Source organism: Gallinula chloropus (genome assembly GCF_964237585.1).
Source record: "Gallinula chloropus genome assembly, chromosome: 22".
NCBI lineage: Eukaryota > Metazoa > Chordata > Aves > Gruiformes > Rallidae > Gallinula > Gallinula chloropus.
This window is the reverse complement of record NC_140107.1, coordinates 4,725,319-4,749,576: the sequence shown is the minus strand read 5'-3', so window position 1 is coordinate 4,749,576 and position 24,258 is coordinate 4,725,319. Positions and strand designations below refer to the sequence as shown.

The 24,258-nt window shown below is 56.7% G+C and overlaps 1 protein-coding gene across 1 annotated transcript in view; it reads right to left on the bottom strand.

Annotated features, from left to right (window-relative positions):
* The window catches only part of SDC3 (syndecan 3), a gene marked incomplete at its 5' end in the record, with an annotated part of 42,098 nt that extends 22,210 nt beyond the window's left edge, over positions 1-19,888 (bottom strand). Inside the window, one exon of the mRNA XM_084274074.1 lies at positions 19,802-19,888. Within this exon, the coding sequence (XP_084130200.1) occupies positions 19,802-19,888 (87 nt within the window). The remainder of the gene's footprint in view (positions 1-19,801) is intronic.
* Positions 19,889-24,258: the final 4,370 nt, after the last annotated feature.

Below are 24,258 nucleotides of genomic sequence, written 5' to 3'. Positions count from 1 at the left end.
TCTACACTCATCCCCAAATATCCAAAATGCAGCAGTTTACACACTCCAGGCTGCTCTGAAAATGCAGATTTCTGGCCACATCCCAATCTGGGAGTGGGAATGCTGGTGAAGTGGTGACAACTCTCTGCTCCCCAGCACTGATACCCTGCCAGGACCAAGCTGAGCATGCAGCTTGGCTGAACACAGAGGATTAAGGCAGAGTTTCCTTTTGCAGCTCCCTCTCTGGGTTCATGCTGCTGCAGGGGTGCTAAAGAGGATGCACCCTGCATAGAAATCCTGATTTCTGCCCTCTGCTCATCTATCTGGGCTCTGCTGAGCCCTGCTCCCTGTCCAAAGCCATCCTTAGGTCAGGATGGGCTCCACACTTCTGTTTCCTGATGCACTGAGCTAACCCAGCCTTTAGCACCTCCAACAATGGGTTTATATCACATCACACAGCCCCTCTGTCCTGTCACATCCCAACCAACAATGGGTTCTTGTTGTCTGGCCAACCTTCTTCTGGCTGTGGGAGCTCTCTCTCACTGCTTCTCCACAACCTCAGCAGTGCCTGCCTGCTCCCACCTGCCCCTGCCTTGAGGAGGGTGACCTGGTCACCTGAGTTTCCTCCTTGACCCCTGCTCAGGCTGGGGTCTCAGCATCACTTGTCCCCACACAGGCACAAAATATTGGGGGTCCCCACTGGAGAACATCAACACGGCACATGGGAGGAAGGAGGTGAAATTGGAGGTGGGGGGTTTCTTGGCTGCAGAAGGCAGCGAGAATCCCCACCACTCTCAGTTTCAGGTGGTGCTCCACATCCACACCACATCCCAGGTTGCTGGAGGCAATTGCTCCAAATTCCATCAGGAAAGGCCCCTGGATGCCAGGAGCGAGGCAGAGCAAGGATCTCAAGGCCAGGCTTTACCCAAAGAGGTAAAAAATGCCACGATCCCCCCCTCACAAGCACAGGATTGCACCCCACCCTCAAAATAAAGATGCTCTTCAGTGCTGGCATCCATCATCACCTGACCTCAGCCCAGCCTTGAGTGAGGCATGACCTCAGCAGGCAAAGCAGCTCCTCAGGGTGACCCAGGAGGACAAGGCAAGACCCTTGTTGGACAATGTTCCCCCTCCAAACCCTCCAGCTCCCTCCACCCCTCCCATCACCACGGCTTTATCTTCCTTAAGCCGATTGCCAGCGCTGCCGCCGGTGCTGGGGCTGCCTGCGGTGAACCTCCGGTGTGCCGCCAGCTCCTCAGGCTCCAGGTGAAGAGGGCAGCACTTTGCAGGTTGCAGAGGGAGCCTGGGAGGATTAAATGGAATTACAGACACTGCTTAAATGCTCTGGTGGCAGCAAGCTGGAGCAGTAGCCAGCTACAAGGCAGAAGCCAAGGTGCCACCCAAAAACGGTCCCTAGCCAAGAGCATCCTTCTCAGGGCTCCCCACTGAGCACGGAGAGAGAGGTTCCCTTAATCTCCATCCTATTCCCAACTACAGCAGGCAGTTCTGATCCAAACCTGCCCTAAACACAAGTGAGAGATGCCTGTGGGGTGTTTCCCCCTCACTGTTTCCATAAGCACACACGTGCCTGGCTCCAAATTCAGCCCCACAGCTGCCATCCATCCCTGCCACCCCCAGCAGCCACAAGGTGTGTCCCCAAGCCAGGCACAGCCCTTCCCTCCACACCCAACGGGGAGGCATGAGGGGGTGCCAAGTGTAGTTGTCACTCCACGGGTGTCCCTGGGATGGACACTGTCCCCAGTGTGGGTACAGGGCTGCAGGGATCAGCTCAGGGTTTGAGGGGAGCTGAGCTAGGGTCTGTTTCTGCAAGAGCCAGATGGCTCAGGGGAGCCTAATCCTGCCCGGCGCCAGCAAGGAGGGGTCTGGGACCTCTGGGCAGACAGACTGTGGAGCAGAAAAGCTGCCAGGACTGGGAAGGTCCTAAGGCAAGGGACAGCAGACAGACATGAGTCTAGCAGCAGAGGTAATATGAAGAGGAGAATTGGCATCCATGGGGCTGCCAGCAGCTCTGCGACGTTCTCAGGGGTTAATCCCTTCCCCATGCACCATGCAGTAGGAAAGCTGTGGGAATGAGCCCCAGCAAAGCTGAGCTCAACATCACCCTGTTGCTGCCCCAGCAGCATTTTCAGCCCTGTTTCTGTATTGTTGATGTGCATCTTCTCCATCTGCAGGGAGCAGAGACCACAGCAGGCGTTGGCCATGCACCCCATGGCCAAAGAAAAACAGCCCCCAAGCCTGAAGGACCTGTGTAAAACCCTCTGGTTTGAAGATTGCACAGTCCTTTTCAGGCTTAAAACCTACCAGCCAAGGTATATCCTACCAGACCTGCACCTTGGGATGGCACAGTGGGGATGGGAGCTGCTGGAAAGCGGTGGGAGGCAGCAGGGATGGATCCAGGCTTGGTCCCTTCCTGTCACAATTTTCAGCAGAGATTAAAATATCCTACCCCACCCTCCCTGTTTTCTCTCCCTAATTATGGCCAGGAAAGGTTTGCTGTGCTGGAGAGCACGGTCTCTGTGCTCCAGCTCCTAATTACAATGCAGAGCATGCAAAATACAGGTCACCTGGTGCTGGATGGTTTCTATTAATTAAGGGAGGGGGGGGGGGGGGGGGGGGGGGGGGGGGGGGGGAAGAGGAAAGCTGCAGAGGGAGATGTGCAACATGGGAGCCTGAAGTGATGGATGTAAAAATACCCTGTGCCATGGGTGACTCATGGGGAGCTGGCGGAGCGTGGCCAAGCAGATGGGCTCCAAAGATGGGCTGGTGGCATAGAGTCTGTGGTGACTCTATGGGTGATGATGCTGTGGGCATCCCAACTGGGGAGAATGGGTGTTTTGGGGTGTCTGTGTCCTGGGCTGTGCACCCCACCGTTGCTGGTGAGGTAGGGAGGAGGAGAAGGGTGTTACACGAGGCGCGGGCTGAGCGGCAGGTGCTGTGCAGAGGCGGGTGGGTGAGGGGAAGAGCAAGATGCTGAATCCCCAACAGCACGTCAATCCCCACCAGCTGGAGCAGAGGGAGTCTCCACTCCCAACAGCATCACATAGGGATGCTGCTCACGGGCTTCACCCCTCAACACTGGGACCCTTTGGGACCCTTCGGGATGCAGTGGGCGGCGGGTGGGTTTACAGGGCTCCCAGGAGCCTCTTTACACCTTCCTCTTCCTCACTCTTCCCAAGCCTACGCAGGCCACCTCCAGCTCCCTCCCTGGGCTGGCTCTCCACAGCTCCACAAGATAAATGAGGACGTTAATTGTTTGTCCCCCAGAGCTCTGACCTGAAGCCCCAGTTCAATCGGGCGCTGAAGCACTCCCTCCAGCCAAGCCCCGTGCTGCCAGGCTGCTGTTCCCTGCCTGCTTAGATAACAGCCCTTTGCCAAACAATGAAAACCCGAGGAAAAGAGCAATTACCCTTTTTTAAAAGCCAGCCAAGCACAGCTCCAACCCTCCCACCCACAAACCAGGCTGGGTCGGTCCTAGTGCCGAGATGCTGGCAGGAACAGGCAGTGTGGGTTTTGGTCCCCATGACCTCATGGGTCCCCTGTTTTACCAGGGCAAAACCCTTCCCTGTAGCAGGGGAAAAGGCTTTGGGATGCTGGGAAGCCACATCCCAGCTCCAAAAAGGAACCAGCAGCCAGCAGGCTACTGATGGCAGTGTTTTCACTCATACCCCCCTCCTTATTTTTCAGTGGCATAGGGAGGACAATGTTTAATTGTGCTGTGGGAAGAAGAAAATGATCTCATGCCTGTCTGTGGAAGGAAAGGTTTTGGCTGGAAATGCCTGTGCCCAGCAAAATCACCCAGTGATGGAGGTGGGACACAGGAACCGGCCACTCTGCACCTTAAATCCCTTTGCTGGGAGGTTTCTGATGGGGAGCAGCAAGAGCTCAGCCCTCCCCAGGCCTGGCAGGGACAGGCTGAGCCCACCATAGTTATTCAGGGAAATGGGGACACGGCCCAGGGACCACAAGCCAGGCTGAAAACCTCTTCTGCTTTCAGGCACGTGATGCCCTGCCCAGCCCAAGCAGGCAGCGTGACTCAGGAGGCAGAAATCCCCCTGGTCCAAGGCCACCCCTGTGTCACCTCCCTCCACAGGACACACCTCTGTGTGGGTGACATTGGCACAGGCTGGGTGCACTATAATTACTGCTCCCACTCTCCAAAGGGCTAAAGAGAAATCTGCACACCCCACACCCCCCAGAACAGCCCCCAGGGAGCACAGGGTGGCTTTGGTGAGCCAGGGCACTGGGATGCTCCACTAAAGCCACAGGAGAGGCAGCCCTGGGAGTGAAAAGCTGCTTAATGACCACAAAACCCAATTGTGGGCTTTTCAATTTTATTTAATTTGGTTTTTTTTTAAATGCCTCTTCATTTTCTGGGATGGGTTTAATTGTGGTCATTAAGGGGGAGCCTCCAAGGGATGGGCTGGGGTGAGGAGAGGAGGGGCATGGGGCAGATCTCAGCCCAGTACTTTCTGAAGTGGCTCGTGATGCCTGCAGCACTCAGCAAATCCCTCACCAGCCTCCCCCCCTGCCCCCCCCCCCCCCCCCCCACACACACACACACAAGCTGTCCCTTCCTTGGCTGTGGGGAGCTCATCCAAGGGCATCACCACCAGCTGTGGGATGGTGAACAAACCCTAAGCTTGATTTTTAGGGCTACAGGAAGCATTCAGGCTGGAGGCACAGAGCAACCATGAAATGGCAACAAACACTTCTAAAAAGGGGGTCCCAGGAATGGGGATGGGGAAGGAGGGGTACTTCACTTGTGCCATGTCTGAGCACCATGGAAAGGAGAAGAGTATTGCTGTCACAACACCATGAGAACCGTTGCCCATCTGCTCCTCAAAGTGTCACAGTTGAGTTCCCAGAGCCCCATCAACCCTCCCAATCTGCTCTTGTGCTGAGCCACAGCTAACGAACCTCCTAATAATGATTAATCAGGAATATATTAGAACCTCTTGCATGCAGCTGGAGATTGAACCTGACTCCCCCTCCTCAACGACAGGTCCCCCAAACCACTGGTGAATAAAAGGAAGGAGCCCTTTTCCCTGGCAGCCCTTTTCCTTACAGCCTTTAATTAGGAATAATTAATCAAGGGTGGTGCTTGGCTGACCACTGGCCCGAGCAATCAGACTGGGTGTTTGCAAGCTTGCATGTATTCCATGGGAAGGAGTCTCTGCCCACCTTCCCCAGAGTTGTCATGGAAATTGTAATGGATGTTGATTAAGATGCTGCGCTTGCCAAACGCAAACGTGCTGCAGTTGTCAGGGGGACTCCAGCCTGGAGGAGATTAGCTGGAGTAATCCTGAACCAGGTTAAAGGGGAATGACTGGAGAGGGAGACCCACCCTTCTCCAGAGATGGGGATGGAGAGAGACATGAGCTGCCCCACGCTGAGCAAATGCAGCGTTAAAGGGATTTGGGTTTTTTTCCCCCCCTGTAAGTAGGAGGAATTAAGAAACCCCACAACTGAGGGAAGTGGGGAGCCAGGGTGGGATCTGCCAGCAACTGCTGCCAGAAATTCCCAGGGATGAAGGCAAGGAGCTCAGCATGCATCCCAAGAGCAGAGGACGGACTGTTATCTCCCTTTCCTTGCCTGGCTGGACTGGGAAGCAACCCCAAATCTTCCCCCTCCATACCCAAAGCCGCAGCCCCATGAGCATCCATGAGCATCCCAGAGATGGGAACAGGACTGGACCCATCCGCAGAGCCCCAGCACTACTGGGACGAGCCCAGTGGAAGGGATGGAGAGGGAGGTGTTGCTCAGAGCCTCCTGAGCCAGCAGTCATGCAAGGGGCCATAAATAGACCCAATTTACATATGTAGGACAGAGCTGCCACGCCAGCACGGCCACGACCTACTTTCCTGCAGCCCCAGTGGGACGTGGGCGCATTCAGGGGCTGGGGTGGGACCAGCTCGTCCCCCCACAGAGCAGCCCAACCTCCCCATGAAGAGCAGAAAGAAGTTGGGAGTCCCCGTTTCTGACGCAGCCTCAGGTTTTCACACCCAAAGCAGCAGCTCCTGAAGGACAGGAGGGCTGCTGGCATCTCCAAAGTGCTGCTGCCTACAGGGAGGGAGTGGTGGGCTCAAAGCATCCGTCATGTTTAACCACGCACAGACAGTGCCTTGCCCTGGAGCCCTGAGCAAGCTCAGGACTCTGTTCCCACACATGTCACGAGCTGTGGGGGCTCAGCTCCTGCATGTCTCCATCTCCCAGTCTGGAGTCAGCAAGCACAAGGCTGTTATGAGATGGGGCACATGGTATAAAGACCCCCCACGCCCCCTCCACACACTATTTTTAATTCTATAAGCTTTCTTGCAACACTGAGCATAAAGCAATAAGCTTTTACTGGTGCCTCTGGGACGCTCCTTCCCTTCAGGACCATGGAAACCAATTGGTTTCCCTACAAACACGCCTTTTTCCATTAAGAGGGGGGAAAAAAAACCCAACCCCAAGGATAATCCACGGCTGCTGAGCATCTTGCTGCTCACAGGCATTTCAGCAGCCTTTACCTGCAGGTCTGAATTGGGGATGGCACTGACAAGTCCTTGAGGGGACAAATGCTGATATTTACTTCACACCTGGTTGTTTCCTCCAGTCTGGGCAGCTCTCAGCATCTATCCAGGCAGGAAGGAGGTTTCTGCTCCATCTTCCTGCAATTTCAAAGCAGCTTTAGCCTTTTTGGTGGAAATACTCCTTCCTGACACATTTTGTGTTATTTGTTCAGAGCTATTCAGGGCTTCCAGTCTCTGTTGTTGAAGAAAACCTTATTATTGTAGAAAGAAAATAAAACCCACCTCAACCAGCTCTCAGGTATAGTCCCTGGAAGCTGGTGAGGTACAAACCGATGCAGGCGGAGGGTGCTTCTCTGCATCTGAGGCCTCTTTTTTTCCATCTCAAGTAGTTTGCTTTAGTGCCCAGTGGCTGAACACATGGGAGGATGAGGCAAAAACAAAGGCGGAAAAGCTCTGCCCAGCCAGGAAGAGTTGAGAGGGGAAGAAAGAAGAGAATCCTCTTTCTTCTGAGGGTGGGTAGTCAGCGCAGTGTTAAATGTACCAGTATCCCTGTGAGGGGAGGGGTATCTGCATCCACGTGGTGGGCCTGCCAGATGTCCCAGCATCCCTGCATGGGGACCGGTACCAGCATCCCTGAGCGGGGACCGGTACCGCCATCCCCGAGCGGGGACCGGTACCGCCATCCCCGAGCGGGGACCGGTACCGCCATCCCTGTGGGGAAACTGTCAAACATCCCATAATCCCTGCATGGGGCTGGGTACCAGCATCTCTGAGTAGGGCTGAGCACCAGCATCCCTAGACAGATACCAGCCAACTACACCCAGGACCCCACCTCCCCGTCCTGAGCCTGCGATTCTTCTCACCCTCAACCCAAAAGCCATCAGAGCAGGAGCAAAGGGCCACCCACACTGCAGGTCAGCACTGGGATGCTCGTGGCTCCCCAGCAGCCACAGGGCTTCTTTTTTCCCCCCAGGGAAGATGCTTGTGACCGCTGCACAGAGTGAGGAAGAAGCTCTCCATGCAGTGACTGGGAGAGTCACCACACACTGGGTTTGTTCCCAAAGCCTCAGCCCCAGGAGTCAAAGGATTTGACTTGTGCCTGACAAAGGATTTCCAGCCCTTAAGTCAGCAAGTGACACTTGAACCTGGGACCCTGAGGAGCTCTCACAGCCCAGGCACTGAAGGAAATGGACCCAAAGCTTCAGTTTCACAAAGGACTGTGGGGTGGGTTTCACTACTGCTGTGACTCCCTTGGCAAGGCTCATGGTCACAGAAGGAAGCATAAAGAACTCCAGGCATTTATTAGCCTGCAACACCAACCACCCCTTCATTTTCAATCCAAACCAGGCCACCTTGCCTTCCTAGCAGGTTCTTTCCTCCCCTCCTCTTCCAGAAACACTTTTCTACCCTTCATCTGCAGGAAAACACAGGTCCCCCTCCCTCCTGCCACGGGCAGGGTGCAGACAGCACCCACTCAGCACCCTCCTGGCCTTTTCACCCAGACCTGCACTTCCTCCCTGGACTTCCCCTCCTGGGATTTTCTTTCCTCTTCCTCATACAAGTGAGATTCAAGCTGCATTTTACCACAGCAAACCCTTGGAGCTCTTTTCCAAGAGAAGTCCTGGTCTCCAAAACCTTCAGTGGTGCAAAGAGCCCTGATCCACTCCCACACCATCACAAACCTTCAGCTTCTACCCCATGGCAGCAGCTGTGCTTCCTCAGCCAAAAACCTTTGTGGAAAGAGAAGGAAAAGGGAGAAAAAGAAAAAAAATCCTAAAAACCCCACTAAACCACTGATTTTTAGGCATAAAAACGCAAGGCTTGAGCAAACAAGCATGACCCCCACTGTCTGCTGGAGAATGGGAGGGGTTTTTTTCCTGGAAGATACTGGGTCAAACAAAGCAACATCAAAATTCCCCTTATCTGCAGGATTTGGCCTGTTTCTGCAGGATTTGGTCTGTTTTCCCCTCACCTCCTGCCCCATCCTCACACCCCAGCCCAGCCCAGTGAGGGAAAGGACCCCTTCACACACAGGATAAATCCCTCTGCAGCTGGCAAAGGCACTTGGGGAAGTTCAAGCTGGGGGCTTCCCTAATTAACAGCATCCAGAGACAGGCAGGAGGCACTGACCCCGCTCCAGCAGCGCTGCAGACACCCAAAAGAAGAAGGAACCCAATTAACTTCTTGGTGCCCTTTCATTTTTAAGTCAAGATGGAGGTTTTAAGGCACATGGGGTTATCAGAGGGGGGTTGGTGCTCCTGGTTAGACCTCATCCCATCCTCCAAGAGCCAAGGGGAGAGGGGCAGCAGGGAGCTCGCAGCCTGGGATGAGCAGGGGAAGCACTTGGAAAAGAGCTGGAATAACACACACACTGTGTGTTGGTTCAGGGTTTATTCTTTTTCCTCTCTAATTGCTCTGGCTGTTTTAACCAGGACATTTCCTTGATGATTTTTCAAGGGTTCTAAATGTTTTATGTCCCTTTCCTCTGTGCTCAGCTGATGTTCAGGGTAGGAGAGACCCTGGAACAGGGTATCTCAGTGCTGCCAAGGAGCAAAGGATCTGGGGGAGGGGATTTAGCCCCCTACCCCCATGGGAATTTGTCATCCCCCCCATCATGTCATCTCCTTCCCCCCCCTCCCCGTTCCTAGAAGGCAGCAGGCAATCCCACCACCCAGCCTCCATGCAAGATGTCTTTCTGCTGCAGAAAACCTATATATAGTGCCTAAACCCTTTGGGGGCTCTGCTGCTCTCTGAGATATTTATAGCTGGAGGCAAACTCCGACTGCACACACCGGGAGCAGCTGGAATTGCACTGGGAGAGGCAGGATCCATCCCATGCCTGCAGCAGGGAAGCAGGCACTGGGGTGAGCACCCTGCCTGGCAGGTAGGATTGGTCCCAAAACCACCGACCCCCTGCTCCAGCATGGTAGAGAGGGTGTGGGGTGCTCACCTGCCAGGGACCAGGGGAGGTTGGGGAGAAATCTGGAGTTTCTTTGGCTGAGCCTGGAGCAAAGAGGATGAGCTGCAGAGCCAGGAGAGCTCAGCTGCTGGTCTACACCTCCCACCCAATACAGCCAGCACCCAACCCTTGCACCCAGAGCATTTCCCAGGGGATGGGAAATTCACCCCACACAGTCTCTTGACTGGTCTGAGCATCCAAAGTGGAGCAGGAGGGAAGGAATGGTCTCATTTCCCAAAACCTCAGCATCCAGCCCTGCTGCTGGGGGAGGGCTTGCACAGCCTAATTGCTGGCAGCTTGTCCTCCTCACATCCTGACTTTAATACAGCCCATCAGGCAAAGCACAGGGGGTGAAAGGAGGAAAACAAGGGGGGGAGGGATGGGGAGGGGGATGCCTGGCTGCCTGTGGGCAGCAGCTATTTCCTGAGCTGGGGGAGGAGGTCCAAAAATCCTCCTGGCACAAGGCAAGCAGGGATGAGGGGCAGGTTGGGGGGATGAGGGGTTTGTACCCCAATCCTGATGCCCCATCCCTGGGAGTGTTCAAGGCCAGGTTGGATGGGGCCCTGGGCAACCTTGTGTAGCTCCAGGCCTGGAGGTTGGTGTCCCTGCCTGTGGCAGGGGGGTTGGAGCTCTGTGATCCTTGGGGTCCCTTCCAACCCAGACCAGTCTGGGATTCTATGAATCCTGCCTGGTGGAAAACAACCACTACCTTCCCTGTCCCAGCACCCCTGACGTCCCCAGAGGTATGAAGCTGGCTGGCACAACTCAGTAAAGCCTTTTATCCAGGGGTTACAGCACTGGGATACTCTGCCCAGGGAATTATCCCTGCTGCAGACACACCCTTTGCTTGTGCTGGAGCTGGTGGGAACCAACAGGGAACCTGGAGCTGGATCAGAAGTGAAAGTCACACGTTTGGGTTCCTGGGACCTTCTCCTGAGCTGCCAGGTGGCCCCAGCCAGCTCCTCAGCCTCACGCCAGGCTGCTGGGACCAAAAAATCCCTGACACCACAGAAATAAACTCGTTTTACCTCATATTGTGCTGGAGCCTACAGAGAGAAGTCCATGGGGCTGATCTTCTGAAGTCCCTTTGCGGGTGCTTTTAGCCCAGCACAATGCTCAAGGGCTGGAAGGGAGCACCCCAAGGGGACAGCCCAGCCAGACCCAAAAAGTCACTGTTTAGACCCAAAGTCCAGCCAGGCTTTTTGTTTTCTTCCCCACACATCAACCAAACCCAGCCAATGAGCCCCTCACAGACTGTTTGTGGGTCTCGTCTGGGATGCTACAGACACAACAACCAGGGGCTGGCTGCCTGCAGAGCAAGCCCAGAGCTTGGTAAACACCATCCTCTGTACACCTGTCCCCAGATGGATGAGGGTGTGTGTAGCTGGGACATCTCATGAGCATCTGGAGGATGGGGATGACGCGGGCAGAGGGGGATGTCTTGCTCCAAGGAGGGCTGTGTACATCCCCACGAGTGACCATGAGCCAGGGACCAGCCTGTGGGTACCAGGTAAGACCCACAAACCCAGCCTGGCCCATGCACTCCCATGCACTCCCCTACTCTGCATTTGACAGATTCCCCCTCCCACCCTCCTCCAGAGCAGCAAGAGCCTTCCCTCCCACCCTCCTCCTCCTCCAGCTTTTGGCAAGGTGTTTGAAGAGCTCTTGCCATGGGAAACAGAGGGATTCAGGACCCTGTGCAGCCAAAGCCAGGCATCCTGGAGGGAGCAGGGCTGCAACGATCCCCCCAGCACAGAAAGCATCTCTCCACCTCCACACGAGCAACCCTGGGGATCACCCACGGAGGCTTTAAGGACACCTGCATAGGGACATTTGAGAATGGCATGACCCACCCTGCAAGGTCCCCTGTGTGGCTTTGAACACCACAGCCTGGAGCTGGGACAGGCACCTGGAGTGGGAGGAGGCATTAGTTAATCCACATTAAAGGCAACAGGGCAAAGAGGGAAAATCAGCTGCATCACCCTAATTACAGCACTGAGGGATGCAGTTCATAACTAACACCCCAAGAATTCAAGGTGTCCTCCCCAGTAACAGGGGTCCTCACAGCCCCAACACACCAACACAGCAGGGGACACCCCAAAGACACAGGGGACACCCCGAGAAGCCAGGCTAGCTTGCTAACCTTCCCTAGAGCCCTCTCCCACAGCCTAATTGCAGCTTGCCAGGCAGCTAACGAGCAAGTGGCACCCAAAACAGTTATTTGCTGATAAATGGGGAGAAACAGCTCCTTCCAGTGCCAGAAGAAAACTAAAACAACTGATTAGGGCTGCTGGGGGCTGCATCCCAGGCAGCTCCACTCACCTCAGCATCCCAGCCAGGTGCAGCTCCAGCATCTCTGGCACTTACAAGTCCCCAGAGAGCCTCGTGGACTGACAACTTCCCACAACCACCAAGCCCAGCACAGGACCTCATTTCATCCCAGCTCGCTAATTAATACCAGACTAATTAACCCCAGGATCCCACCCAGGTTTGCAATCCCCTGACCGATGGAGGCAACACAGCACATGAGCCATCCACAATGGCAGGGCACCAACTTGTAACCACTGATGGTTAATTAGGGCTTAATTAGCACTCATCAGTGCCACAGGAGCACAAGGAGAGGGTGCTCCAGGTCACAGCCCCCTGGCACCCAAGCACACTGCCCAGGCTGGGGTGCACCGAGCTCATCAGGCCTCGGGTGGAGAGAAGCACCCTGCAAACCTGATTTATTCTGTTCTGCATTGCTTGTCCCACAGGAGGAGGTAAGAAAAGGAGCAGCAACCCCACCCAAGGACCAACACACCCCAAAAACATGGGGACACAGTGGCTGTCTCAGCCAGTGCCTCCAAAAAAGGGAACCTCGTACTCCAAGCAGCCTCCCGGGTGGGGGATAAAGCATCCCCAGCGCTGCACAAAGTCATCCTGTTTCATCAACAAATACCTGGCAGCTCTGGGTTTTTCCACTGGGCCAGAGTCAGGGCTTCAGATAGTTTAAGTGCCAATCCCTGGCTCCTCCCCACGCTCCCTGTAAGTGCCATCTCCGGTGACACTCAGCTCCAGCTCTTAAATACCTTCGCTCCCCGTGGCAGGAGGTTCCCACGACACCCTCATCTCACAGTGAGCAAAGGCACGTGCAGCCCGTGCGTGAGGGAGAAGGAAGATTAAAGGCTGGATGATGCTACTTGCCAAAAAGCCTCCAAAATGGGGTGTATGTGTGTGTGTGGGGGGGAGGGGGGAGGAAATGCATTATTCCAGCTTCTTCCAATTAATCTTTATGGGGTGCAATGGAGAGGTTTCCTAGCAGCATCTGGGTACACAACAGACATCCCCAGGACAGGCAGCACCTAGAAAAGTTGTTAGGAGCTCAGCAGACTTGAATTTGCCTTAAACGAGCTGGAAATAGTTGACTGACACCTAGTTTGGGGTAGTAAAGCTCTTTGTGTGCTCTGTGCCAGCATCACTTGATACATTCCGCAAGGAAAACTGCTCTGGGGTAGGAGAGAAACACAGGGGCTTTCTGTTCAGTTATAGCTTTCCTTGCAAAAAAAAAAAAAAACAAGAAAAAAACAAAAAAAAGAAGAAATAAGTACATTCTGGGTTTTTAAATGCCATTTTTGGACCCAAACTCCCACTCTCTTCCCCCAAAATGCAGGCCTCTGCTGTATTTTTGACATTTGCTAAAGCGAACATCACTTTATAAACCAAACCAAACCCAGGACCTCCCTCCCTCCTCAGCAGCTATTTCTATTTAGCCCGACCAATGTGGCTCGTGGAACAGCTTCATTCCCCTCCACCTCCTCCAGAAAACAGCATTTTTTGGCAAAAGAACTGTTTTGCCAACAAGTTGTACTCCGTGCTGCCTGGGAGACGATGCTTCTCCCTGGCTCCAGCCTCCTCCGCCCTGATTCGGGTCCCACACTGGGGGTAAAGGGATGGGGACACATGCTTGGGATCCCCCTCATTGAGGGTTTTTTTAAAACCCTGCCCCCCTTGCTAAAATAATCCTTGATTCAGCATTGGCCAGGAAAGAAGCTGTGGCCCTGAGGTTGCTGGTGTTATTTTTATCTTGAAATAAATAGTTTGAGCTGCAGCCAAGCTGTTCCAAGGGAAGGAGATGCTTTGCATGGTGGCCACAGAGATGTAAACACGAGTGGCCTCCGTCTCAGCAGGGCCACATCACAGAGCAAATATCCCCATGCAGAACAGGAAGAGCTGATATCACCTATTCTGGGATGCTGAGGTGGAAAAGAGGGGGGAAGCAGGGAGTGTCTCTCCCGGGGTGGGGACAGCAGTGGTACCCATCACTGCTCACCCCTAAATTGATGCTGTCCCCTCCAGTGCACCCCCAACAGCTGGGTTAAACACTGGCCTAGCCAGGACCAGAATTAACTTTCTGAGCTGTTTTTAACAAAAAGCCTGGAAAGGAGCACCTCTAAAAATGCTTTAATATCCACAACAGGAAAAAAGGAGCATCCTCATGGCCACCCCCACACACACAGCCCCAGGTTCAAGCTCATTCCTTCCTGACCTCAGCAAGACCCCAGAAACCACAGTTTTGGGGATGTGGGGGGCGGATGCTGTAATCAGGCTCAGCTTGGCAGCCTCAGGAGCTGACTTCTGCCTGGATCCAACAACATCTTCCCCCTGCCTTGGCTTCCAGCATCTCCCATCCTGCCCCGCGGGGCTGGGCACAAAGAGGGGGGGGGCAGCCCTTTGCCCCACGTGCTGCTCACGAAGGTCGCTGAAACGCTTGGGAGCTTTGCATGAGAAGCTCAGCATAAATGTCAAATTAATTAACTGGGAAAGATGTATGTGCTGCCACAAAAAGCCCTCTGTTCCCCCCCACTGCCCTTCCTCCCACCGCCGCTCTCCTCGGAGCCGGGCACTGCCACGGCTGGGGGAGGTGAAGGACCACTGGACATCCCTTGTGGCAAATCCCCCCCCCACCACCACTATAAAGTGCAGCATCAAGGGAAGAGGGAAAAAGCACAAAGCAAGGCTGGAAAAGCTGGGGAAAAACCTCTCCAGCAGCCACCGCTCCTCCCTCTGCACACGTGTTGTGGCACCGTCTCCAGGGACACGGCCGGGAAGGGATGAGCATCTTCTGCCGGGGCCAGGCTCACACCACCGGGGTGAGAAACGGAGGCTCGTCCCCTTTCTGCCCACAAGAGGCTCGGTGGCAGCTCGGGTTTTGCAGGATAAAGCCGCGTCCAACAGCTCCCCAGGGTCCTGAGCCGGAAGAACCTTCTGCAGGCTTTAGATTGGAGTGGGGAGGATGAAGAGGGAAGGGGGATGCTGAGGGATGCTGAGGGATGCTGAGGGATGCTGAGGGATGCTGAGAGCCACAGCTCCAGTGAAGGTACCCACCCACTGCTCCCAGGGGATCCAGGACCACGTGCCAAAGGAGGGTTCCTCCCCCCATATAACTGCTCCCCTTCTCCTGAGTGCCAAGGCTGGGTTTACAGAGATGCCAAATTAGCAGAATAAAAGCAAAAAACACACCACCAGCCATATAGGGGGCAAGGATGGGGACAAGGATGTGACCAGACCCAGCCCCCCTGCCCTGCTCGGTGAGAAGAGGATGAGTGTAAAGAATTAACACCCTGACTTAAAACTACTTTAAAGTCTTAGAAAGCTCAGGGAGGGAAAGGCTCCCATCTCCCAGGGTGCAGCCCCGGGTTCGGTGCCTTCCCGGCTGGCCAGCTCAGCCGGGTTTGGTACCCGGCTCACGTCGCGCCGGGGCCGGGCATTCCCCCGGCCCGGCTGCTGTCTCCCAGGGCTGCCGCGCGTCTCCCGGCTGCTCTTCCAAGGGGAAAAAGGAGCCTCGGGGACATTTGGGGACTTAACCCCCACTTAGCCCGCACCACAGGAGCTGCCAGAGGACCCTGTGCCCTTTTCATTGTTATTGTCATTACTGCTTTTGCTCAGTTTCTTCATGAAAGGCTTCACCTCTAGCTTGAAAGAGGAAGGAGCCAAGGGCTGGATGGGGAGAGCTGGGATGTCCCTACAAACAGGACCGGATCAAACCTCTGGTGTACCCCAGTTCATGCCAGGGAGCTCAAATCCAGCCCTCCCCAGCCGCTGGGCTGAGACTGAGCAAAACTCGTTACATCCCACATGATCTCACAGCAGCCCCCAGAGCATCCTCAGCAGGGAAAGACACACATACACACACACACACACACACCCCCTGAGGCCCCCATGACAAGCTGGCCATGGGGGAGTTGCTGACCCCAGACCACTGGCCAGTGTTGCTGGAACAAGGGTGCCCCACAACCCCCAGGCCCTAACATCAGTGCCAATGGGACCCAGAGTGGAGGGGGATGTTGAAAACCCCAAATCCTCTGCAGAAAGAGGAGGGTGCTACACCCCAAACCTCTGTGGTGCCATGGGGCATCTCAGGGTCCCTTGCTCCTCACCACCCCTCTGGATTGAGCCAAGGGTGGGTTTGAAGGGATTGCAAGGAGCAAGAGATGGTGTCCCACGGCTACGCTGGCCAGAAGACCCCACAGAAACACTCTCCAGGGCTCAATCAGAATTACCTCTACTATAGAGGGGAGCAGGATGAGGCCAGCCCCAAAGCAGTCCCACCCCAGAGCCTTCCCAGGCGAAGCTCCCACAGGGATAGCGCTGGGATGTGCAGAAAGGTTACAGCTAATCCACGCTCTCAGTAATTAAAGTAATTAGAGTTGATCCCTAAGCTGGTGGCTCGGCCAGCCAGGCAGGATGGAGATGAAGCACCCTTCCCCAGCATGCCAAGGGACTCGGGGGTCCCCAGATCTGGGGTGTCACACGGGGGGCTGGATGGATACACCCGCTGCTCCAGCATCCTCTGCATCCCGGCTCACCAGCCACCCTCACTGATTAGAGCTCATCAGCCAGCAGTTTGCCTGCATCTAATTAACACCAGCAGAGCTGCCTGGTGCTGCCCTCTGCCCCTGCCCCAAAAAGGTCCCGCTGCTGCTCGGCTGCTGGCATCCCACCTCCCCATCAGGGCCCTGCGCAGCGAAGGAGGAAGAGGAGGAGGATGGATCAATACTGCCGGTCTGTGGGGTGAGAAGTCACCAGGTCCCCCAGCTGTGCAGCAAAAAGCCCACTCTTGGGTTCTCAGGTGTCTAATAAGGGGTTGAGCACACACCCTCTACCCCCGTGGGCATGGCTGATGGGGGGCTCCTCTCCACAGAGCTGCCCGGATCTCCCAAGCAGGTCCAGACCTCAACCTCTCTTGGGGTGGTCCATAGCCATCTCCAAAGCAATGAGGCAGAATGTGGGGGTCAGCAGGAACGAGCAGGGTGAGCTCATGGCTTCAGAGCCCTGGCCAAAACCAAACCTGTAAGTCTACAGCACTTGGGAAAACCCACTGCCCAGACCAGGTCTTGAGAAGAGGCAGCACCCACCCTGCAGCGCTCCCACGGAGGCACACGAAGGGTTAAAGGGACCAATCCCAGCAGGATGCATCCCAGCTTCCCCAGACGAAGAGCCAAGAGGGATGGAAGCCATCAGGAGATCAAAGGGAAGTGCTGGGTCCTGGGAGACTCATGACAGTTCCCAAACACTCCAGCAACATCCCACGGGGGCCAGAGACCCCCAGCCCTCCGAAATTCCTGGGGCTGGGGACAGAGGCTGGGCCTGTCCCAGGGAACCTCGTGGGCTCGGTGGGAGCTGGAGGTGTTTGTCCACTCTCTGCAGTGCAAATGTTAAGTAAGGAATTCTCCAGGCACTGCTCTGGAGAAAGGACCCAGATCCAGCACAGGGCGTGCAGGCAGCGCTACCCACTCGCCTGCACAACTGCACCAGGGAGGTGGGGGTCCCCAAATCCATCCCCCATCCAACCATCACGGCAGCCAGCTGGGATGCACCAGGGGCGTTCCAGGCCACTACTTTCCATCCTGGTGACCCCAGGGAGAAACTAAGACTATGTCCAGTGAGACCAAATAATTTAAATGCATCAGCAATGACAAGGAAGGGGAGAGGCCTTGGTCCCCTCCAGGTGAGGATGCCCGATGTCCCCTCCTCATAGGGGAAAGTAGCCTTCTCCCTCCCTTGGGCTGCCTCCCACAGCCCCAGACCTGCCCCATGGTTCCCAGGAGCATCCCAGCACCCCATCACCTCCCACCCTGGCATTTAACAAGCCCATAACCTTTCCTGCCTAATTATCCACAGCAAATGCCAGCAACCACCTCTATTGTTCCTCACCAGCCAGAAACTAAAACCCCCCAAAACGATGTATGGGGGGTGAAGCGAGCACCCACACAACTGACCCAGCACCCACCATGGGTGCTGCCATACTGGAATGGCCACACACACCTCATGCTGCACCCAGCGATGGAGGGGGGCTGCTGGCAGAGCTCAGGCTTCCCCGGACCGATGGCAAAGTGCAATATTCAGCTTAACAAACTGCCCTTCGACCCACCACACAAGCAGCCTCCGGGAGCCAGGGTATTTACTGCTCCTCACACCACTAAATCACCCACCTGATGGTCTCAGCAGCACCTCAGCAGCCTCCTCGGAAACACCGAAGTTGCATCTGGCTCTTGGGGAAGGGGCAAATAACCGCTGCCAGGAAAGCAGGGTGAACACCCCACACACACCCACTGCCCCACGGGAATAAGGGTGCCAGCCCACACACCCACACACCAGAACGCTGGGAGGATGGGGAAGAGCTCCAGGTTATTCAACGCAGCAGGTCGCAAACAGCCAGGCCCTAGAACTTCTTCTCCTCTTAAAGAGAGGAGGAAGAGGCAGCCTTCCTCCTACTCCTCCCAGAGCGGCTGCTTCTTCCAATGCCCTGGAGCACAACCGGTGGCACAGGTAAAGCATCTCCTGGTTGCAGGAGGATCCTTCCCTGGTTGCAGAGTATTACCCAACAGCCAACACCCCACAAAGCCACCCTGGGTCCCCCAAACACTCCCACAAGCATCTTGTGGAAGAACGAACGCTGGGAAGGGCTGGGTGGCTCCGGAAGGTTTCCCAGCCAGACAGTGGGGAGAAGCTGTTTTGGAGGTGCCAGGAGGAAGCAGGGCTGTTATGATCCTTTCCTGCTGCCCACAGCGAGATCCCCTGGATGAGAGGGGCTGGGAAACCCTCCCTGGCAGCGAGGGGCAACACCTGTGCCAGGAAGAGGGGAGCAGCGGGCAGGGCTTGCCTGCACCTACCCCTAAGCAGGGCTGGAGGTGCCAGGAGGACTCCCGGGAGAGGCAGGGGGACAGGCAGGGCTCGGTGCCTACAGGGATGGGGCAACCCCCCCCAAGTTTCTTCTGCCATCAGAAAGCGCGAGTGGGATCCCCTCCTCGCCCCGCGGGGTTATTTTTAAGGCGTGTTTCCCTACGACCTTCAAATGGCATCTGCCTGCATCTGCCTGCATCCCCCTCCCCACGCACACGGCGGGGGTTACGCGGTCCCCTGCCTGTCCCCCGCCCGCCCGCTCCCGCCGGCCTCGCCAGCCCTGCCCGCCCCGAGCCCCAGCCCCCGCCCCGGGGTGCGCAGGGGAGGTGGGGAGGGGGCAACCCCGGGGGGGAAGGGGGGGCATCGGCTCCTGCCTGCGCTGCCCGCCGTGGGTCGGCGGCTTTGGGAGGGGCTGGCGCGGAGCGGGTTGCTGGGGACCGGAGCCCCTCGGGAGCTGTGTGCCTGCCCGCGATCCTCCAGAAGGATGGGCAGAAGAGCCCCAGAACCCCCCCAGCCTCCCTAGCAACGTGCCGGCCCGACCCCACCCGAGGAGGGTGCGGGTCCCCACTGCCGCCCCGCAGAGTGCCGGCTCCGGGATCCCGCTCCGCGCCGGGTGCGGGGCTGCCCCGCCCCCACTCCGGTCCCCCCGGCCGGCTGCCGCTGCCAGCCCCTCGCCCTCTCGCCCTCCCCAGCCGGGTGCCGGTCCCCGCACACGATACCGATCGCAGCATCCCGGTCCGATCCGCGCTCCCCGCCCGCTGCCGGTCCCCTAGCCTGGGACCGGTCCGCGCCCACGCCCCATCTCTCCCCTCACACCCCCCAGCCCAGTGCTGGTCCCCCTACCCGGGGTCAGTCCGGGCACGATGCCGGCTCCGTCCCCTCCCCCCGCCCGGTGCCGTTCCAAGCGCTATACCGATCCCGGTCCCACGCCCCCCACCCGCTGCCGGTCCCCGCACGCCGCCGGTCCCAGCCCCCCGCCCGCCCGGTGCCGATCCACACGCGGTGCCGATGCCGATGCCGGTCCCACCCCCCTCCCGCCCGGGTACCGGTCCCCCTGCCCGGAGCCAGCCCGCGCACGCCGCCGGCACCCCCCACCCGCTGCCGGTGTGTGTGTGTGTGTTTCGTGTGTGTCCCCCTCCCCAGTCCCCGCTGCCCCCGTACTCACCAACGCGGTGCGGGCGCTCAGCAGCAGCAGCAGCACCGTGAGGCTCCGCAGCCCCCGGGGCGCCGGCGGCGACACCTCCCCGGGCATCTTCCTGCCGCAAGGACGGCTGGCGGCGGCGGCGGCTGCAGCGGCGGCGGCGGGAGGCGGCGGCGGGGGCGGGGAAGGGCCTTTGTTGCCGCCGCCCGCGGGAGGCGGTGTGGGTGCGGGCCGCCGCCGCCGCGCCGCCCTCCCCGCCGCGCCCCCCCCCCCCCCACCTCCCGCTGCCGCCCCGCAGGATGCGACGGGCCGGTCCCGTCCTCCTCCTCCTCCCCCACCACCCCGCCCCGAGTCCGGTTCACCCCCCCACCGCCACACACACACACACACACACACACCCCTCCCCCGGCACGGCCGCTGCTCCCCCCGCCCGGCTGCGACCGCCCCTCCCCGGCACGGCGGGAGCGTCCCCGGAGCCGGACGGGGAAGCGGGATGGAGGGGGAGGGAGGTGTGGGGGACCCCCCGGGGGCAGACTGGGGGAGTCCAGTGGTTAATGGGGGGGGAGGAGCTTGGTGCTGATGGGGGAGACTTTGGGGTAGGAGGGGGGGACCTGGGATAGACGGGGTGGACTCTGGGGTAGGTGTAGGGGAGGATCTAGGGCAGCTTGGGACAACCCAGGGGTAGATGGGGTGGACTAGGGTAGATAACGGCACAAACTGGGCTGGGGGGAGGTACCTGGAGGGGGCCGAGGGGATCCAGGGGTACAGGGGAGGGCCCCGAGACAGATGTGAGGACCCAGGAGTAGGCGGGGGTGGGTGGAGCAGATGGTGTGACCCTGGTGTAGACTGGGGGAACTGAGACAGACTGGGGGGACCTGGGGCAGATGGAGGGGCCTCAAGGGTAGATGAGTGGTGCTAAGGCCATGGGGGGACTCAGGAGTGTGTGTGGAGGGGTTCTGAGGCTGACAGCGTCACCCCAGGGAGAACCAGAGGCAGATGGGGGCCCTGGGATCTGCCTCCAGGGTGGGACCCCCATCCTGCCCCCCTCCTGGGACCCTCAGTCACCCCTGGATGGGTACTGGGGCCATGGCCACCCCGGGGGTACAACCCAGCAGGGGAAAACCCACCAGGCAGAGCCAGGACTCGCTCCCAGTCCCGTGCCAACAGCTTGACTGTCCCACGGCACCGTGCCTCAGTTTCCCCTTGCAAAATAGCTCAAGGATAGCAGAATACAGTGCGGTCCCCCGTCGTGACAGTGACTTCCACACGGTTGCCAGGTGACGCTGGGGTGACTTTGAAGGGAATTTGGGAGTTCGGTGCCTGCGATGGGCCCGGGAGGGGGTAGCTGTGGGTGAGCTGGGAACAGACGGGGTGGGATATAAATGAATCGTTCCTCGCACACGTGTGATTCCTCCTAATGGCTCTCGCACGCTCTCCGGGAAAAGCCTAAAAATAAACTCGGATTCTCAGGAAAAAAACCACCCCCAACCCTCCTCTAAATGCGAAGTACACGCCGGGAGGGGGGTCAAGGGGGAAACGGGGATAGCCCGGGAGAAGGAGCTCTGTCCTCCCACGTCTCCTGTTCAGGAGGGGCAGTCAGACGGAATTTGCTGATTCCCCTGGATGCTGAGAGCTGGGACACGTCCCACGGCCGAGCATCCTCTCCAGCCCCGCTTTGATGGGCAGCTCAGAGCACCCCGAGTCTTTGGGGGTGGGGAACATCGCGGGGAGGGAGGGTGAGGGGTGATTGGAGGGGGGGTGTCTACCTCGGGGTCCCCACCTGAACCGCTTCTCTTGGGTCTCACTGCTCTGTAATTAGCAGGAGCCAAATTCATAATAATTCCCCCAAACCAGCGAGAAGCCGAGACGGGGCAGAACCCGGGGGAAGGGCTTTGGGTGGTGCCGAGACCCCGCGGGGATGGGTTGGGGCCCTGGGGGTGTCCCTGGGGCGGGGGAGCCGAGCGGGGCTGTGCCGGGAGCGGCCGGGCCGGGGCGCGTTGCTGGGGCTGCACCGCCCCGCCGTGGCCGCGGCCACCCCTGCAGCTCCGCCGCGCTCCCCCCCCTCCCCCGGCCCTACCCCGCAGGGGATGGAGCGGGGCGGGGGCCCTGCAGGACCCCACCGAGGGGGTTGTCACTCCGGAGGTGGCCCCCGAGGCGTGGAGGGGCGAGAGGGGCTGCCCAGGAGACACGGGGGCCCACGGGAGGGGCCGGGGAGGAGCGGGGCTGCCCCTGTGCCCATTGGAATTTGGGAAGTCTTGTTCCTTCAGGTCAGGGGGGGTGATGGGCTATGCTGACGTGATGGTCCCCAGCTGACAGTGATCGTCCCCAGCTGATGTGATGGACTCTGGGTGTCCCGGGGGGCCGTGGATGTTGTTACAGACCCTGGCTGGTGTGATGGATCCCAGCTTGCATGAGGGATCCCGGCCGATGGGATGGGCCCTGGCTGATGCTCCAGTTCCCTTTGCATCCTTTCTCCAGCAGTGACCGGCAGCCACAGCCAAGAGTAACCAAAGCTGGAGTAACCCAGCAGGATCCTTCCCATCAGGGCGCCGCTGTGCCCTGTCCCTCACCCCGGCAGGACCAGCACCACGGGGCTGCTGCCCAGCTGGGTCCCAGCTGCCCTGGCTGGACCCCTCCTGCTGGGGCAGGCACACAGCTGGAGCTTGCAGTTTGTCCCACAAGAGTTGCTTCAACTGACAAGACACAGGGTGGTTCTTCACCCCCAGGTTGTCAGGGCTCTGGAAGAGGTTTAGATGTGTTCAAAGAGCGGGGAGGAAATAGTCCAAAGAGGCAAAACCACAGGAGGAGGGATGCAATAGTGGGAGCAGCCATAAATCCACGGCTGTTCTAGAATCATAGAATGGTCTGGGTTGGAAGGGACCCCAAGGATCACAGAGCTCCAACCCCCTGCCACAGGCAGGGACACCAACCTCCAGGCCTGGAGCTACACAAGGTTGCCCAGGGCCCCATCCAACCTGGCCTTGAACACCCCCAGGGATGGGGCACCCACCCCCTCTCTGGGCAGCCTGTTCCAGCCCCTCACCACTCTCTCTGGAAAGAACTTCCCCCTAACATTTCATCTCACCCTTCCCTCCTCCAGCTTCACTCCATCCCCCTGGTCCTGCCATTATCCACCCTTTAACAAGCTGATTCCCCTCCTGTTCCTCTGCTCCCTTCAGGGACTGGAAGGCTGTACTCTTCATCCTCCACGTGTTATCTGCAGCTCAGGGTGGACACAACCCTTGGGAAGACTAAACCAACCCCCCCAAGAAGGGAAGCAGGAGAGTTCGGGGTGGCACCAGGGCAGGTGTTCAAAGCAAACCCAAAAGCCAGATTCCAAAGTTCTGTATTTTTCAAAATAAAGATCACACGTTGTTTAGAGACAATCTACACAAGAGTTACAAAAAATAGTCGCCCAGGCATAAGCATACACAGGTTTGTTAATTATACACATATGGTTACAAGTGTGCTTGCAAAAAAGTTCATTGGAAATATACACAAGGCTCTGTAAATGTACACCGTGTAGTGTTACAATTCTATATTCAAACAAGGAAAATTGACAGTATGTTACATTCACTTACAAGTAGACAAAATGCAAAATACAGTTCATCTTCTGTACAAAAAAGGGAAGGTGATTCACACTTTACAAGGTGAAAAGGGACTCTGATTGTAAGGAAAACTAGGGGGGGTTCTGTACTTTTGCACTTTTTGTTTCTTACTGTCACAAAATAAGCAAAACATTACTTTTTAAGATTCAAAAAAACACTATTTTGAACTGAATCAGGGATTTTCTCTTTGTATAACATTTAGAAAGGATCGCTACTGTTCAACTAGGTGACAAATAAAACCAAGCATTTTTTTTTCTTCTTTTTTTTGGTCTTTTTTTTTTTTAAACATTAACTAGGCTGTATAAAGAGAACATTTCCTTCCAAAGAAAAAATTTACTTCTGGTTGAAATTACAATTTACAATATACAACACTATATGCTACGACCATAAAAGGTGTGAATATACACTGAAATGCACAGGTTTTTTTCCTAATTTTGTGTGGTTTTTTTTTTTTTTCTTACCAAAAAACGGGTTTATGTCGATTCAAACTTCTCCACATTTACATTACAGAGGTTTACAAATGTACAATTGTACAGTCAGAAGTATGTTCCACTACTAGGGTACATTATAGATACAGATCAGACATCAAAACAAGAAAATACTACAAATTTTTATATATGTAAAGTCTACACCAAGTATACACTATATATTTATAGAAGCAAGACCAAAGCTGAGTTGGATTTACTTTATTATTATTATTATTATTAGGGTTTTTTTTCCTCTTTTCCTCATGCTAAATAATCAAATTGTGTCTCTCAATGTTAACAGAACAAACTGAGTAGGCAGTAAACAAGTACACCCAGCCCCCCCCAACCCTTTGCTTTTTAAAAAACCAAACTATTTTCTGGGTGTGTATGTTGTTTTCCATCTCCC